We start from the raw sequence: 18917 nt of genomic DNA on the forward strand, positions 1-18917 counted from the left end.
ACTACCAAATGTAATCTTTAATTTTTTTTTGTCCTAAGAGTATATGCCACTATAGGTACACGGTCCTAGCAGTGTGTTTTAAAGTCATCTAAGATAGTTCCTTTCCATGTGGATATGCTGCCAAGTGGAAACTAAGGATCATTTGTTTCATTTTGCTTTTAAATTTGTAAGGCTTGGGAAAAGAAAACTCCTAATTTTGCTTCAATTTTAAGTAAAACTTGTATATCATTCCAGGATAATAATTTAAAAAAAAACTACGGTAAAAGAAGATAAGTGTAGTGAAAAAAAAATAATCTAGCTTCTGTTCTTGCCTTTTCTACCTTGTTCCTCCCCAGTTGGAATCTTTTTGTTCTTGTTTTTGGTGTTTTTTCTTTTATGTTTTTGGTTTATTCCTTGTGCTTTTAAAATATGAGCAGCTCTATTGATCCATCCATCTATTTTCATCTTCCTCTCTCTTGGGTAAACAGTGGTGTATCAGGCACCAGTTTCTCCACTTTGCTTGTTTTATCTCAAAATGTAACCTGGAGGTCAGTGTATAGCAGCACATAATGGGGTCCTCATTTGTTTTTACAGTTGTATGTTACTCATATGTGCGTATGTATATGTGTTTACACACACACACACACACACACACACAGACACACAGACCACAGTTAATTCAATCAGAAGTGTACTGATGGGCGTTTGGGTTTCTTTTTCTTTTTCTTCCCCTTTCCCTTTCCGTTTTCTTTTCCCCTTTCCCCTTTTTGCTTTCCTCTTTCCTCTCCCCTCTCCTCTTTCCTTTCCTCTCCTGTCTTTTCCTCTTTCCTTTCCCCTTTCCTTTCTTCTTTCCTTTTTCCTTTCCCCTTTCCTTTCCAAGATAGGGTCTCACTCTGTTGCTGGGGCTAAAGTGCAGTGGCATCATCACAGCTCACTACAGCCTCAAACTCCTGGACTTAAGTGATCCTCCTGCCTCAGCCTCCGAAAGTGCAAGGATTATAGGTGTGAACTTCCACACCTGGCTTTGTGTTACTTTTTTAGAATAACTTTTTCTGGGGTGAGGTGAACATTTACACTTAGCAAGTGGGAGTATTGACAGGAATGTGGGATTTGATGCCTTGAGGTTTGCCTGGTTGTATATGGAGCTTAGTTCTTCATGTTCTCGTTCTGTAGAGTATTGCATTTTCTGGAAAGGGAAGGAGGCATCACCTATCCGTTTGTGTATTCTAGCACAGGGTGAGGTAGCAGGGACTTCTGGAGGCCTTCCAAGCAGGCTGTTAAAGGAGTTCTCTTAGAATCTCATTAGAAATCTCCCATGAGCCAATTTCTGGTTCTCAGGACTAGGCAGCAAGAAGTGAGCATAGAAAGTGTGGAGCTGGCAAGGTGTTTATCTTGGTTGCTCTAAGAGTGGGGGCCCAGTGGGCATCCTTTTAACAGTTTTATTGTTTAATAGCACACTTAATAAACATTAGCCATAATTTCTCTCTTACAAACTATGGTTTTAGAGCTTTCCTTTGTAAAAGGCTACTTTTCATGGTCAGTGTGAGTTAGACTGTTCTGCAGGGGGCATAAAAGAATAGTTTTCAATAATGTTCTAATCCAGAAATTGAAACGAGGGCTATATAGAGAAAAATACAGTTGGTTCATTGAAATTTTACTCCTCAAATCCCGTATACCTTCCTTGCAAGTTCATTCTAAATGAACACAAGGTGACTTCTTAAGTCATTTAAAGGGCAAGAGGGGACTCTGAATCTGTCTGCTTCTGTGGCCATCCTGGGGCACATTGCTCAAGAGACCAAGTCCCCTGCAGGCTTACCTGTGAGACAAGGGAAATGAGGTTGCTGGGTTTGAGGAAATCAGTGTCACACAGACATTTATAGCTCTTATGTAGGACTCTTTTAACCTCTTTCTATTACTAAAATAAACCTCAGTTCATTTAGCATCTATGTTTCTATAGGAATATTCATCAGACATTTCCATTTCTAACAACTGATACCTGATAGTAGGTATTTTTAGTTAATGTGTGAAATATGAAAGAAGAATCCATTCAGCAGATACTTAGTACTGTTTATGTGCTAGTCTGCTGGTCAGCAAGAGCACTGTACAGTCTGGCTGGAAATAAAATGGGGTATGGGAGAGGAAGGGAGAGAAGATGCATAGTTTATACGAATAGAAATAGAACGCCCTCACCATTTTTTTCTTTTTTCTTTTTCTTTCTTTCTTTCCTTTTTTTTTTTTCCCCCCCCTAAGACAGCATTTGGATAGGCAGATAATCCTTAATGAGCTGTAGGTCTTTGGTTGCAGACATGAAAAGGACCCATGCATAGACATCCTGTGACGTTGGCAGGTGCAGGAAATGTATTTCCTGCTTTTTTCCATTCCTTGTAGAAGCTCAGGCACTGAGTTTCCCGTCTATAAATCAGGGCTGACGTCCATACTGCCTGCCTCACCGTGAGGCTGACGGTTGACATTGGACACATGCAAGTGTATCTAGTAGATGAAGTTTTTATGAGCTGCAGTGTTGTTATTTTTTATTAGTTCATGAGCAGGAATAAGAACGTTGAGCTTGTAACTTTTCTGCTTATACGCAGACACTGTTTTCATTTGGGTACGTCTTGTGACATTGGGAGCCAACCTAAATCTTGGGGAATGTAATTTAAACAGACACCTGTGGAGTTAATTTTAAGCTCCTCTACGTTCAGAGACCATGTTCCTCTGAACTAATACCACATTTCATCCTTTCTGAAGTGTTTTTCTTTTTACCTCCCTGGGACAGGATTGGCCCGGGGCCATTGGCACTTGCCTGTCACTGACTAAGGCACAGCGTCTGTTGCACCCATTGCAGAGAGGTTGGCATGTGAAAAAAGACTCTTTGACTCTTTAAGTAGAGAATATGCAATTTTTACTTCATAAATGATTTTTTTTATGAAATTGTGTAATAAAACTACCCTAGTGGGTTTTCTGAAGTTCTTTTCTAGGAAAAAGAAAAGTGAAAAAATTTTTTTTGTATCTTAAATTCAGATTCAAGTTTTTCAGATTGTAAGTTTTTCTTAGGACATGAATGAGAGCCTGTTTGATTTATGTACTTGCTAGCAAGTCTTAGAGGACCTCTTGTTAGTCTACCAGCCTAGGGAAAAGTAGGAAAAATACAACAGAGGCGACTGGAACTTCTGCACACAGTTCCCTTTAGTACTCAGGTCTGGGGTGAATAGAACGGCTGTGTGCAATGTGCATGCCTACTGACTCCCGTGCAACTGTCCTTGATTAGCAGATTTGGGATTTTACTTCTCACACCCATGTGTGCCTTGCTTTGATTGTGATATACAGTGAGTGACCCAAGAGGGAGAGGCTAACATAGGTCATTGGCATTTATTCTCCCTATGGAATTAAAAATTGTGATGCATTTCAGAAACATTTTAAAAATTCAGAATGGTTGTCCATAAAAAATGGTAGATACTAGCTTTCTGTTTACCAAAAGTGAGGGAAATGTTTTAATTCAAGTATCATATAGTATATTTTTAAAAATTAAAATTTCTGTAATGTCTTGATCTATGATATTTTTGATCAAGAAGGTTGACTCTTTTTTTAAAAACATGAAAGATATTGGAAAATGAAAAATATTGAGGCTATTGTCTGTCTTATCTTAGGAATAAGAGGTATTCCGAAAAAATGAGAGTCATTGACCCTACCCTAGAAATAATACCTGATGTTTTACGAGATTACTTGGTGATGATCAGTGCTGCTCCACACTTTAAATAGCACTTTTCATTCATAAACATTACCCCCTAAAAAGGCCGGGGAACCCATTATTTAGTCATCCTTTTGACATTTTTACTACTTTAAAAAAGAACTAAAGCCACTGATTTGAAGGATTATATAAGTTCTTGTCAGAGCAAAGGACTTAGCTGTGACAATGTTGCATATAAGCTTTTGGAGCTTCAGTATCTTTCTCTATAAAGCTGGAATGATAACACTTCCTAACAGGGCCATTGTGAAGGTCACATCCTAAGGTGCATGTAGAGCACATGATTCCCTGCCTCGGTCTGTGGGTGCTATAATTTGCTGTTCTCTTTTAATACCTGAATTACTGGATTTATAAACAATTTAAGACTCCTCTAGATTGCATGACTGAACAGCACATGTGGAGTTTTAAGTATTCACAATCAGAATTAAGTTTCATTACTACTTAGCATGAGTGTGTAATCATTCTAGGAAACTGTAAAAACCATGTTGGTAAAATATGTTTTTAAAATACCATCATCTTCTGCATATCTTTTTTTTTTTTTTTTTTTTTTTGGCTTTTCTAAAAGAAAAGACTCTTGTTTGTTTGCTTGTTATTTGCTTTTTAATTTTGCCTCTGCTGACAATTTTTGGTGTGCAGAAAATAATTAAGAGTTTCATATCATGACTTGAATTTTGAGATCTCCTGAAGGGAGATGATCAGAGTTGTAAAACTAAATGAAAGATCCACTTGAGAAGGCTAAATTTTCTTTCTCTGTTTTTCTGACAACCCTGACGGAAGTAATAAAATAAATGTGACAATTTCACCAAAAGTGTTCAATGATACCAAATTGATTTCATTAGGGTTGTATATGTTAATGAGAAATCTTTCTGCCTGCCTGTCTGTCAAAGTCAAATACTCTGAGATTTGTACTTCTAGTGTTTAATATAATTTTCTCAAATCCTTAAGCCAACTAACTAAATTAGGTTTAAAGTTGCTTTTAAAGTCTCATATGCCAGTCTGTCTTTTGTGTATGTATGTGGCTTCGTGCAAGAGATGGGCAAAGCTTGACCATTGGGGGTCAGATGCCATTGATCCCAGATTATATAAAGTAGTAACCACTGTAGTTGGAAGAACTTTCCTTTTTTTTTCCTCTCAAGACTTAGAACCCAATTTGGTTGGTAGAAAAGGAAGAGCTTGGAATGCAGGGGAGGGGAGAATGAGAGAGAGAGAGAAGGCATGAGGAGGGAGGTGGCAGTTTAAGATGAATGACACACAGATACGTGAAAACTTTTTTCCTGTCCAAACATAAAAACTGAAGAAAGGAGTTTCTTCCAACACATTGGGGAAAAAAGACCATCTCTAGCATCTTCCATGTGGCCTCCAAAACTCAGATATTTTCTTCCATGTCCCATGAGGGGATAAAATAGCCTCACCGATGTCACAGATAAAACAAAGACTCTTGCCTTTTGCAACTTGCCATTTGTGCAGTTAATTTAGGAACAGTTTTGACTGAGTGAGTGGATGATGACGAATTTGTCTTATCTTGTTTTTGTCTAAGTTTCTTCCCAATGTTTGTTTTTTAGGTGGTAGAGATAAACGTGGGGGTCCCATTTTAACATTTCCAGCCCGCAGCAATCATGACAGAATACGACAGGAGGATCTCAGGAGACTCATTTCATATCTAGCCTGTATTCCTAGGTAAGTTCCGTGTGGCTTGTCACTTTTTTCACACTTCCAAGAGACGTGGCACTATATTCTTTAGAAAATGGCTAAACAGTAGCTTGAATTCCAAGCAAAATAGTATAAAATTAAAATCATGATCTTTCTCCTTACTGCTATTTTGTGACCGTTATTGTCTTGTGTAAAACACTTCTGAGTACGGGGACAAGAAGGTAGGTATCTTGTAGTGAAGAGCTTTGTGTGTTGGCAGTGACTCTGGGATACTCAGCTGGGATTTTAGGATGTTGGATACAGTCATCATTGATGATTCGGATACCAGGACACAGTGGGCTGGATGATCAGAAATTGGGTGCTGTTTTGATTATACATTTCTGTCTTCATACTAAGCTTTAGTTCCTTAAAAGTAGCAAAGGTTCCTGTTGATTTGTGGCATGAAGTTTGTGGGCATTAAGAAGTCTTACTACCTAATATACTGGGCATCAATTTGGGAACCCCAATCAAATTTGAGGCTCTGTTAGTGACAAGGAGATTTTTAGCATGGATGCTGAAGAACACCAAGATCAAGCAATGTTTTATTTTCTGGAGAGCCCTAGAGTGGGGACTAGAGGTAATAGGAGTTGATCTGTGTGTATATTCGAGGAATTTAGAATCTTCATTTCTGCCCTGGGAATGTATTATTCGGGTTTTGTTTATAGAGCCAGCTGACCACTGGTGGAGGAAATTTCTTCCCTACATTAATACCTCCATTTAATTGTTTCAGTTGTTTTTCTGGAAAATAGAATACTGCTCTGATATAATCCAAGGACACAGTTATGCCTGGAATAAGAGATCAGGCCTGTGTTGTTGGTTGGAGGGGTGCTTCCCTGTGAGGAGAGGGTAAATCCGTAGGTGCCTCCTTCATTCCAGAAAGGCACATCCTAAGAGACTGAATTAGGATGTGTAAAAGAAAACTTGGTCATATCTGGGCTAGAGTAGTAGATAGTAACTTTAAGGAACTTGTTATGCAAGAGAATAATATAAGATGGTCAGTAACAGTGTAATGGGTTTCAGAAGGTTAAGGTGAAATGTGATAGACCTACTGCAGCACATGGTTTGCAACACTCTTAACTTATTTAGGTTGACACCAGCCAGGGAAGATAGCCATGCCCTTTGGTAACAGATCCTTGCTGTGGCTGATGAAAGACAGCTTTTGGTCTTAATGGTTTGACCTGCTGAGGAAGTTCTTGAGTTTTTGCTTGGGTAGCCTTTATGGGAAAAACTAGCACTGTGTGCCCTCAGTGATTAAGTCATGGAGCCTTACTTACCCAGATGGAAACAGTCTTCCCTTTCTTCCTACTCTGGTGTTTTCTTAGATGGCTGAACTGTTGAAATCATATAGTTGGAAAGGAGTTTAGAGGTTATTTACTACTATCATTTATAAATAACAATATAGTTTATAGCTCCCACTTCCTGAGTTCTTACTATGTGCCAGGTCTGTGCTCATGATGAAAAAAGAAATAGAGAAATACAAGGGACAATGTCAAAAAAAAAAAAAAAAATCCCTGCCAATCAAAATAATACTGGCGTAGTTTCATACAAACCTACAGTTGAATTTGGTATTTATGTGATTTTTTAAAATGTACATAATTGGAATACTATATGTAACTTTGAGAACTTTCTAGTTTTTAAACATGTTAATAAATATAAAAATGCTTTTCATTTCATTGATATAAAAATCACTTCAAGTACATTTTGGATAATCTAGGTGACTTAGGAAAAAAAAAAACCTCTTGTGGGAAATTGTGAGAATACACAAAAGTAGAGAGAACAGTATAAAAAGCACCCATATACCTATCACCCAGCTTCAACATTTGTCAAATTTTGTAAATCTTGTTTTTCTATAATTTTTCTTCTGGATTTTATAATAAATCCCAAACATCATATCATTTCACTCATAAACTCTTACGTGTGTAGGATGACCCTCCAGCCGTGAACACAGGCACTTCATTTCATTGCCTAGATTTGCTTTTGTATTTACAATCCCGTGATGAGAAGTGCCATTTAGCTTGTTCTTGATTAATGAGCAAATAATAGAGGTGGAATTAACGTGTGAATGATGCATTTGCCGAGGGATAATGGAGAAGGATTTCCACGTTGCCACACAGGAGTGGCGACACAGCAAGTCCTCTCTGTGTGCTTCATGGCAGGAGGCTGTTTGGCTTTAGTCAAACAGTGGGATCAATAAACTTCATCTACAAATTAATGGTGTGTGAACTTTTTTGGACTTGTGGGTTTGCTTTTATATAATTGGTAAATCTGATTCTACATTGTAGTTTCAGAGTGGTGTAAACACAAGGTATTTCTGCTTAGCTTTATACTCGTGTGTATATTCTGGGGCCTGCAAGAACTTTTTCTCTGTCCACTACGCCTGATGTTCTTCTGAGATTTGTCCTCCAGCCAGACAGAATCAGACTGGCTATGGCCTGGGACAAGTGACTTAATTATTTTTATTGGTTTTCTGATCTACAAAATGTGGTAATGATCTGTACGTCTTGGGATCATTGTGAGTATTGAGTAAAATTGTGTACATACAGCACAGTGTTTGCCATGTGGTAGCTGCCTCAGGAATCGTATAATAATTTCTTTCTTTCATATTCACTCTTTTATTTTCCATCAGTTATTTTCCTTTTGGCACGATTTCTAGAGGCAGATCAAATTGTTTGTTTGCTTCCATATGCCCTCTAGGGTTTCTGTGTCCCTCACGGTTGAAAACGAATTTGACCTGAGCAGCTGTAGGTAGTTTTGAGTGTTTACTATTACTTGGGTCACACCTGCCCCCCTTTAAAAAACAGCTGGAATAGTAAGGTGGTGAGTTCGTAGGATTAATTTGCAGTGAAACCTTCCATTAAATGTGTGTAGGAGAAACAGTAGCAGAAGTTCCTGCTTGTGTCATTGGAAGTCCTGCACAGCAATGAAAATAGTATTAATCTTGGAACCTTGCTAGGTGGTTATTGCTTGAATTATATTTTATACTAATTATGTTCTAGAACTTTTTGCCTTTCTTAGAATGATTTACAGTTGCTAAATGGATGAACCACTTTTATTCTCTGTTTGCTAATGAAATAATATGAAGAATTTTAATTGATTTGTTAGGGTGGAAAGCTTAGGAGGTGTTCACGGTGCAGATGGAGGAAGATTTCTCACACGGAGATTAAGATATAAAAAGTTAAGATAAAATAAACTTTTTATCTTTTAGAAGGGCAGAGGATGAGAGAAAAAAGGAGGGCGGGAGAGCAGAGAGGTGGCACAGCATCCCAGAGAAAGAGAAGGGAGTTGCCAACAGCCAGGCCAGGTGGATTGCTGCTTTTTATGGGCACAAAGAGAAAAATAGTAATTGTTGTGAGGTAACAAGCAGGCAGTTGCAAGATGTCAAGCTGTCCATCTTTCTTGTTTCTTCTGTTCCTGGAGACTTGGTTATCTCTGAGATGTACTCAGGCCTGTCACAGGGGATGTGATTTTTTTTTGCCCCTGAGGTATGGTTTTTGGCAGGAAAGGAAGGCCTGGAGTTTACCTGCCTGCTGTCTGGTCTGGGAGCTTCTCAGGAACACCTTTAGGCTATAGAAACAAATTCTACTGGCTGTGAGCTGGTGAAATGTAAGGAGAAAGATGTGCATTTCCTTTCTTTTGGCTCTTTTTGGATGTTTGTGAAAACAGAGTTCCAGCAGGTTGCCTGCTAGCTTGGGAGAGAAACTAGCCGCAAAGGGTAGGGAGAGCTCAAGATTGATTTTTAGCCGTTATTAGAAAATCGAGAGATTCAAGGCCGCCCTAGCAGATCCATTCACGAACATGCTTATAGAAAGATACTTTCTTCATCTAAGAATTAAAAAAAGCAGTTTTTCTTTTTTTAGAGACCTATGTTGAGAGAGGGGACCTTATTATTAAATAAGTTTTCTTTATCTCACAGATAAAATGAGGCAGTTTTGGAAAAACTGCTAAAATAACTGGTTAAGGAGTCACATTTTCCTAAGAGTAGTACCTACGAGATAAAAGGCTTGGAGCCCTTCTGTCGGCAGCTTTACATGTTCATTACATGCTTATAAATAGGAACCAGGTTTGGGGATGTTTGCAAGTCACCGTTCTCTTAATGGTGACTGGCTTTGAACCTGATAAAACAGATGCATTGAAAGGCTGTGCGCTCCCAGCCCAGTTCATATGCTGTTTTTATTACTTGGGAAGCCACTGGGTGGAAACAGTTTGATCATGGAGGAAGGTGAATAGTTAATCCTTCTGTAAACTAGGCAGGCTCAGTGTTCCTTTTGGTTTTGTTGTTCTCCTACTTGTTCCTGTTGTTAAGCCTGGAGTTACTCAGGATTCCTTTTAAGCTTCTTTCAAGTGGAGGGGCTTTGTAGTTTATGTGCATACTGCATAAGGCCACCTTAGGAGAAGGACAGGCTGCAAGGGAATTTATTTTGATATGGTGAAGACTGATGCTCAGAGTGTAGTCTACCAAACAATAAGTAGTAAAACAAAGAAAACATTGCTGTGGTTTTATAGGCTCCTGTCTTTGGCGTATGGGAGCAGAATATGTGAATCTGGAGTGGAATGCCTCGCAGGGCCGCAGGCTTCCTCTGCAGAGCGCTTGGCATCCCGGCACCTGTCTCTTCCTGCTTAGGCTGTGCTCTCCCCAGTACTTCTGGAGCCCTGGAGTCTTTAAGGAATAGAATTGTGTAGGATTACAAGTCCCATTCGAGCCCAGTGAGATCCAGAATGCTTAATTTCTGTGCCTTGGGAGACATTTCTGGGAGTCCTGTTTGCTTCTAGGTTTTGTGAAGGAGGCTGAAAACAAATGACATTTCTGCCTGTGATGTTACCTGGATAGTAACCCACGATGGCTTGGGATGGGGAGCAGAAGTGACAGCAGGATGAGTGTTTGAACTCAGTTTCAGTGCCTGTTCATATGAGGGTAGTCAGTTATCAGATGTTAATCACATCATTCCTGAGCAGTTTTTAACATCTGGGTGATACATTGGGCTGCTGGATTAGTCTGTCTTTTCATCACGGCTTTGAACACCTTGCATCTCTGACCGTGAGCCTCCTTCTGCTTGGTTTCTGCGGCCCCAGATGTTTATGTGATGCAGTCTCTTATGCTGATTGTCGTCTGCACTTTACCTCTTTAAGACTTGGAATGCTATTACTCTGTTGGTATGAGTCAAGATAAGGAAGAGGGCAGAGTGTGTGAGTGAGTGTGAGTGAGTGTGGCAGGGAAGGGTAGGGGAGCGATCCTGTGCAAGAGAGAGCATGAAGTTGGTTTTAATGTTGAATTAATTTTTTGTTTTTTAACATTACTTAGTGATAACAATTAGCTTTCTGAGTTTTTAATTTAGACTAGTTTTTCAGGGTGATTCCCAAGGCAGAAGAAAGTCAGATGTCTTTCCCATCCTGGCAGCACATTCCTGTTTGGGGAAAACCTCACATTCTCGTTGAGTACACGTAAAGTCCTAGGTGTATTTCCAAAGACCGTGCAGGCAGGCGTTACCTGGTTACTGTCTGGTGCTGGCATCAGTAGGCAGCACAGACTGTTGGGGTCCACTGTGCAACAGTGAGCATTGCAGTGTTGCTTCGCTGTAGGGCCACTGGGAAGCCAGTACAGGAGCTTCTGTATGTATCACTGGTTATAACCTGGTGAGACTAGGTGTTATTTTAACCTGTGTTTAAGGGCATCTTGCCCCTTGTTCACTCTTTGTTGCAGATGCTGACTTGCATTATGTGTATTTCCCACATAGTCAGGAGTTAAGACTTAATAAAATTTGAAGCTGGCTTTTTTTTTTTTAACTGTAAGAATGTGGACAGGAAGAACACAGTGGCTCCTAGCACTACCTTGATTCATGCCAAAGCCCAGCAGTGCTACCCACTGTTGCTTTCACACCATCAGTGCAACCAGGGGAAAAGGCGGATAAAGTCCCAATACTACTATGAAACTGGATACCACAGAGCCCACCAGAAGGGTGCCTGGAACTCCCAGGGCTGGTGAACTGTACTTGGAGAACTGCTGAGATACCTTAAGGGCCAGGGAGAGGGTAAAGGGGGAAAAAGGGACGCTAGAAAGCTCTCACCATTGGAGTCACTCTGGTGGGGGGTCATTTTCAGTGCCTGTGATTCTGGGAGTCCAGCGGTAACTGCTGTTCACAGATGTCGGGTCTGTCCCCGGCCTGGGCTCTGTTCACTGTCAGGGTTTTGTGCCGCTTTGTGCTCCCTTTGCCCGTTGGAGTTACTGGATGAGTGTGTGTGATCGGCCAGTACACAGAGGTGAGAGGAATGGGCTGGATGGGCGTTGTTGTCTTCTGAAGAGAAGACAGGATGCAAACCCATAAATACAAAATAAAAATGGTGAAGATTTTTGAAGTTGAACCCTCTTTCAGTGTGTCACTGTTCCTCAATGCACATAGAGTCCAGTTCCTTTCTTTTATGGTACAGAGAGGGGTGAGACAGAGCTGAGCTCCACAGGTGAGAGGGCAGCTCTTTCTGGTCACATCAGGCAAGATGCAGGAAGCAGAGGCTGCGGCACCTGGTGGGACTCTGCCCAAAGTGGCAGGAGTTGCATGTGCTGCAGTTGCAGCCCACGTCAGCCTGTGTTTTCTTTCCCTGCAGCGAGGAGGTCTGCAAGCGAGGCTTCACGGTGATCGTGGACATGCGCGGGTCCAAGTGGGACTCCATCAAGCCCCTGCTGAAGATCCTGCAGGAGTCCTTCCCCTGCTGCATCCACGTGGCTCTGATCATCAAGCCAGACAACTTCTGGCAGAAACAGAGGACTAATTTTGGCAGTTCTAAATTTGAATTTGAGGTAACTTCCCCGGGGTAGCCAGACCCACTGAACCAATTGGTGTGGTTTATTAAAAGATGACTTTCTCACCCCTCAGGCTGATAATAGATTTGTAAAACCACATACTAAACAAGAACTGCATATCTTAGCATACACATGATATGTAAAATTAGTTATTGCATAAAACATAACAAAGTTGCATTCTGAGTGGATGGTTTTACCCAAGGGGGTGTTAGGTTTCAGTTCTCTTGGATTTGGGTGATGGGCTGCTGAGGTGTGAGGCATTTACCTGAGAAAGAGAAGCCTGTTCCCTTGTACTTCACTTGATAAAGTAGCTTTTGCCACTCAGCACAAGTGGCTTTGCACAGCTGCACAGCCATTATCGTTGCCTTAGTCTCGGAGATGGGGAATGTTAGGAGAAGCGCCCAACTTCAGAGTTCCTGAGGGAAAAATACAGAGATGCCCGAGTTTCATCCTGTCACGGATAATGGAGAGAATGGCCTGTCATTTGTTTCATGTATTAGGCTTGTCATTTGTGAAAATGGAAATATTCCATTAAAAACTGTGCAGAGTCCTGAATTCAGTTAGGCACAGAAGATAGCTGTCTTTCAGACAGTGGTATAAAACAAACCTCAGTCTGCTAACTGATTCTCCTTTCCACCATAACCTCCTCTCCTTCAGCTGCCAAGGTTCTGACAAGGCTTTTGATGCAGTTAGTTGAATGAGATGGTTATGGGAAGAAAGTATTCCTGCCAGCTTGAAACTTGACTCATGCCCCCATTTTGGAATAAAATTGGAAAATAATTTTAATTTTGTAATAATAAATTATAATAATTTTTGGTTGAATAAATTGCTTCTTCTGGCAACTCTGCCCAAACATTAGGTTTCAGTGAATGTGTTCATATATTTCAAGGCAAATTGCAATGATAATGTTAAACACATGAGACAATATTAATACTTAATCTTTAGGTTATGTGCTATACTTTTCAAAGTATTTTCACATGTGTATTACTTAAATTTTTAAGTCTCTTTCCACAATACTGATTTTTCTATCTGAAATCTGAATTTAGTTTTAATTTGAATTTGAGACCATACTCGGGAGGTTTAGGTGAAAAATGAAACCAGTAGGCCACAATAAGAAGTAATTTTGGAGAACAATTTATTAGGTCTTACTTATTTTCTTGATGCAGGATTTAAAGTGTGTTGTATTTAATTATATAAGTTTGGCTGAGTGCAGTGGCTCTTGCCTGTAATCCTAGTGCTTTGGGAGGCCAAGGTGGGAGGGTCACTTGAGGCCAGGAGTTTGAGGTTATAGTGGTCTATGATTGTACCATGGTACTCCAGCCTGGGCACCATAGCGAGACCCCCATCTCTACAAAAAAATAAAAAAAATTAGCCAAACGTGGTGGCACATGCCTATAGTGCTAGCTACTCAGGAGGCCAAGGTGGGAGGGTCACTTGAGCCCAGGAGTTCAAGGCTGCAGTGAGCTATGATTATGCCCCTGCACTTCAGCCTGGGCGACAGAGCTGAGACCCTGTCTTTAAAAAAAAAAATCATACACGTACATACATATGCACACACATTTTAAGTAAAAATAATTATTTGGCGATATAGTTCATGCAGCTTTTTGCCAGTCTAATTTTGATGTCTTCCTCTGGGCTTTTAAAGTACCTATACCAGTCTTTTCTACTAAACTTGTCGTCTTCCTTGTTACCAGCCTCTCTCTGAAAGCGATTGCCTCCACAGAGGTTATTAAAAGTCCAGCAAATGAGACAGGAATGGGCCTACAGTAACATTGTAAGCCAAAGTGCTGGATCAAGGAGAGCCCTCTTTGTAGCTCTTTCTAGCTGTGCTGCCTTTTGCTGTTTCTTATGCCAACCAGCATGCAAACCAGCCCTGCTCTGTTTTATCTTTTGGTTCTAGGCCACAGCTCTTGTTCCTTTACCTTTGTCTTGTCATTTAATCACCCTCCCCCCATGCTGTCCTTGAGGCATAATACTAATATTAATCTGCTTCACATTCTGGGTGAGGTTAAGAATTCTTCCTTAGACTGTAATTGACTAAAGCGTCGTCACTGTTAAATTGGAAGGTAGTGCCAATTACGTACAACACCCAGACTGCTCAGAATTGCAGCGGATTATTACAGTGAATGAAATGTTCCCTGTGTCTTTAGCTCTGTGACGTGAGCCTCTGCCAGCTTTCTTGCTAACCCTTGGATATTTTCTAAATTGTTAAAAAGTCATTTGTATCCTGTCATGTGTTGCTTGGTGGGAAGTGAGGCAGGGAAGATGAATGATAAGGGTGGTCTGGTCAGAGCAGCATTCATCATTTAGTAAGCAGCCCACACGCACGCCCGTGAGCAAGCCATTAATGTGATAGCAGAAAATAGGGAGCCTCTACAGAGTTTTCTGCTGGGAATGAGGAGATAGAAAGGCAGGGATGAGAACGGGTAGGTAGAAGAACTCATTGATGAAAATAAAATTTTTGAATTATCTGCTCTGGACTTGCAATTTAACATATTTCCTGGTTTAATGTGCCTAAGATAGTGGGTTAATCTCCACGTTCTTGGAAAGAGATCTCATTTCTTTAGTTCTCATGAAATACACATGATTCTATAATTTTAGGTATTCCAACTAGCATATGTGTTGCTCTCATGGATTTATCTTTCTTTCTACTGATAATGCTTCTTTCATCCATATTTATTTTTATGGGGCCAGAACGAGGTATGTTACGTTTTCTATGAATAGATTACTTTAACTTTGAACACCTGTGACTAAGCATTGCCCGTTGCATTATGTTAAGACTATATAAAATTGGTTCATCTTCTCATACGTGATTTTTTTTCCCTTAAGACAAATATGGTCTCTTTAGAAGGCCTTACCAAAGTAGTTGATCCTTCTCAGCTAACTCCCGAGTTTGATGGCTGCCTGGAATACAACCACGAAGAATGGATTGAAATCAGAGTTGCTTTTGAAGACTACATTAGCAATGCAACGCACATGCTGTCTCGGCTGGAGGAACTTCAGGACATCCTAGCTAAGAAGGAGTTGCCTCAGGATTTGGAGGGGGCTCGGAATATGATCGAGGAACACTCGCAGCTGAAGAAGAAGGTGATCAAGGCCCCCATCGAGGACTTGGATTTGGAGGGACAGAAGCTGCTTCAGAGGATTCAGAGCAGTGATAGCTTTCCCAAAAAGAACTCGGGGTCAGGCAATGCGGACCTGCAGAACCTCTTGCCCAAGGTGTCCACCATGCTGGACAGGCTGCACTCGACACGGCAGCACCTGCACCAGATGTGGCACGTGAGGAAGCTGAAGCTGGACCAGTGCTTTCAGCTGAGGCTGTTTGAACAGGATGCTGAGAAGGTGAGAGGGGAGATGAGTCTGTGCGTGTGGGATAGGGGAGTTTCGGGATCACTGGGTCTAGGCAGCCAGGGCCGATGGGGTCAGGTGACAGGAAGGAGAAAAGGGGGAGAATGCAAAGCATATACTCACCACGTTTGCTATAAACCAGGAGGGTCTGTTCAGAGATGACATTTAAACCTATTTTCCAGTTTTACTCATGCCACTTTAGAAATTTTGAGTTAAAATTACTGATGATTTGGTCTAGAATGCCTGTAAGATAGACAAGAATGATAGTTTCACTTAAAAGAGTGAAAATTTCATAGTGTTGTGTTACTGAAAGCAACAATTGTGTATGTGTTTTGCTAATACCTGCTCTTTCACTCATACAAAGCCAGTGACAGAACACCATTCTGATCTATTAGTGAGTATGGTTTTAAAATAAAAAGTGAGTAATGTTAAAAGTAATAGTTTCTGGAGAATACAGGCAGTAATTACCTGTGGTCTCATGTTTTATTCTTGTGCACCAGACAGACCAGCTGGTCAAAGTGAATTCTTGTCAATTACTGGCTAATTCAATCTTAGCAGTGTGAAAACAGGACACTTATTTATAGGTATGTGTTGTAAGCCATGAACATGGGTGAAGTAATCACTTTTTTCTTGGAGCTCATTGAATTTTATTTTACATGGACAGGAGAATATTTTGTAAACTAAAAGACTGCATTAGAAATCTTTGATCTAAAAGGACCTTTTGAAAGGTGACAATCCAGTGTTTTTATTTGGTAAGCTTTTACCATCTGTCAACGTACTATTGTGCCTTGTCAAAGACACTAGAAAATCTTCCAATTACTAGAAAAACAGATTACTGTCTCTGGGATTCTGGCTCAAGTCATGATAGCAATGCTAATTGATAGTCATTTCTATTTTCTTAAGTGTTTTCCTCGAGAGCGTCTTAATTGACTTCCTTGTTGAAGTAGCATCTATATTGAACTTCGAGATGTCACTGTTAAGTTTTTTCCCAAGTCCTTTTTATTTTTACAGTGGAATTTTATTGTTTGCATTTGCACAGGTTTCTGTATACTTCTTGTATTAAAGAGTGTGATCTTTTAGTCATTGGGATTGCTGTCAGTAATCTGTGGACCCAGCAAAACCCTTCCAGAGTCCTATGAGTCCCTAATTTTACCTACCAGGTCTTGAATGCAAGGGTGATGTGGCAAATAAAGCAGTTTAGCCTGGAAGGGAGGCTGGGCTGAATCAGATCAGAGTTTTTAATTAGCCTGCATGATTTGACTACCTCTCTTTACTTATGTGCCTCTGGATTCCTCTGTTGGAGGAACACGTTAGGTAAGGTTTTCTGGTAGATTCTGCAAGTTCAGAACTGCTGACTTGTTCTTAGAAGTAAAGACTCTTCCGAGTCCAAACGCCTGAAAAGTTGTCGGAGGAAGGAAGTCCTTTCTTTGGTTCAGCCCCATCCGTGGGCCTGTGTCAGCCTTTTCTCTTTCTGGAGTGATTCTAGGTTATCTTTTTCCTTCCGGTAGATGTTTGACTGGATCACACACAACAAAGGCCTGTTTTTAAACAGCTACACAGAGATTGGGACCAGCCACCCTCATGCAATGGAGCTTCAGACGCAGCACAATCACTTTGCCATGAACTGTATGGTAAGGCCCGTCGGAACACACGGCCCCGGCGTATGAAAGTGTTTGGCCGTGGAGGGGTTTTCAGCAGACCCTGTGCTGGCACACCGGGAGGAGGCAGTATGGGGCCTTCAGAGTGGCTGTTTTGATTGTAGCAGCTAACGTCCACATGTAGGAATTCTCTAGTGTTAGAGTGTCTAGGTATCCTGTTTTAAATTTTAAACAAACAAAAATGAATGCAAGCAAACCAACCAACCAGTCAGACTTGAACCAGTTACTTGGCTAGTTCACATAGACGCTTTTGATGCCAGCTCCCGTGCTCTGCTTCAGAGGAGCCCATGGGGGCTCCAGAAAAGCTTCCCTGAGGCACAGTGAGTCTCTGACCAGCCGCTGTCCGGGCTGGCCGCTGTTCCTGAGGATGAAAGAAGCCAGCCCGCTGCATACCTCGAGGGCGCGCTCCACTTCTCCTAAAACAGGAGATGTCCTTGCAAGTTGAACTGGAGCTCTGAGGTGTGGCCTTCAGGCTTGCTGGAGTCCCATGGCTCTCTGAGGTCGTTGCATTTTATATTACACCCTTGGGCTGTTGTGACTCCTTCAGAATCCTGGAGGCCACATAGGGGTCACTGTAGGACTACATCGCAAAAAACCAAAAACAAATGAAAAAGCAGAATTCTGCATAGCACTTTTGTTACAATTTTATAGTAATGTAACCAGAATAAAACTTATGTTTCTGTAGGATATGTACTTCTGTTGACTGTTAAGCTTCTAGAAATCTCCTCTTCAGGGACAAGAAGTTTTGGCTTGGACTTTAAGCCAACCTTATGAGAATTAACCACTCTTAAACCTTGGAACATTTGTCACAGAGCACTAATGCAATATGAAGACAGGATCTTGTTTAAATTAATTCAGTAAGGTGCCATTTAATTAAAGTTTGGTCAACTAGGTGCTATAATTTAGGTCATTTCAAAGAAAAGATTTAGCAATATAAATTTTTGTAATGCCATCAAAAAGTTTTATATCTCCTCTAGAGTTGGAGGTGAGAGAATTCTGGTTTAAATCATGTGGGCATAGACAAAAATTTCTTTCTAAAAAGTTATAAATTTTTCAAAATCTTCTGAAATTTCAACTAATGAGAAAAGACACCTTCAATCCACTAGAAATACTAAAATATAGTCTAGAAATGAATAGAAAAATATATTCTCTCTTCCCCTCCTCCTTAGTATTATTAGTGGCAGATTTAAGAATCAAGAGAACAGGAGAATAATGTGGAAGACAGGAAAGTGGATGGATTGAGAGGTTTTTAATTGACTCTTCCATTTACCGTGTGACCTTGGGCAAGCTGTTTAATCTCCTTGAGCCTCAGTTTCCTAATTTGTAAAGTGGGGATAATAGCTACCTTCCATGGTATTACATTATTTTATTTTCTCTGTATATTCAAAACACTAAACATAGAGCTTGACACATAGGAAGGACTCAATAAATGCTAATTACTACCAGTGATGTTATCAATATAATTCAAAATACAGTTAACGCAGGTAAGAAACTTAAAGGTATGGATTATGTCTATTTTTTTTAGGTTTAAGTATATTTTCTTATTTTCTACAATACACTTTTATTGCTTTTCTAAGTTAAAATTTTAGTTAAAATTAATGTGGTAGCTCAGTACCTCACTCGTGATGACGACCGGGGAGCTTTCTGCACTGTCTTGCCCCCGTGCTAAGCACTTGTGTATCCATCATGGCGTTTACCTGCAGAA

At 40.5% G+C, this 18917-nt stretch overlaps 1 protein-coding gene across 1 annotated transcript in view; it reads left to right on the forward strand.

Annotated features, from left to right (window-relative positions):
- Positions 1-18917, forward strand: part of TRIO (trio Rho guanine nucleotide exchange factor) — a 332548-nt gene that overhangs the window by 124091 nt on the left and 189540 nt on the right. The window contains exons 3-6 of the mRNA XM_069492180.1: positions 5287-5401; positions 12011-12203; positions 15036-15548; positions 17063-17185. Of these exons, the coding sequence (XP_069348281.1) occupies positions 5287-5401; positions 12011-12203; positions 15036-15548; positions 17063-17185 (944 nt within the window). The remainder of the gene's footprint in view (positions 1-5286; positions 5402-12010; positions 12204-15035; positions 15549-17062; positions 17186-18917) is intronic.

Source organism: Eulemur rufifrons, chromosome 17 (genome assembly GCF_041146395.1).
Source record: "Eulemur rufifrons isolate Redbay chromosome 17, OSU_ERuf_1, whole genome shotgun sequence".
Taxonomy (NCBI): domain Eukaryota; kingdom Metazoa; phylum Chordata; class Mammalia; order Primates; family Lemuridae; genus Eulemur; species Eulemur rufifrons.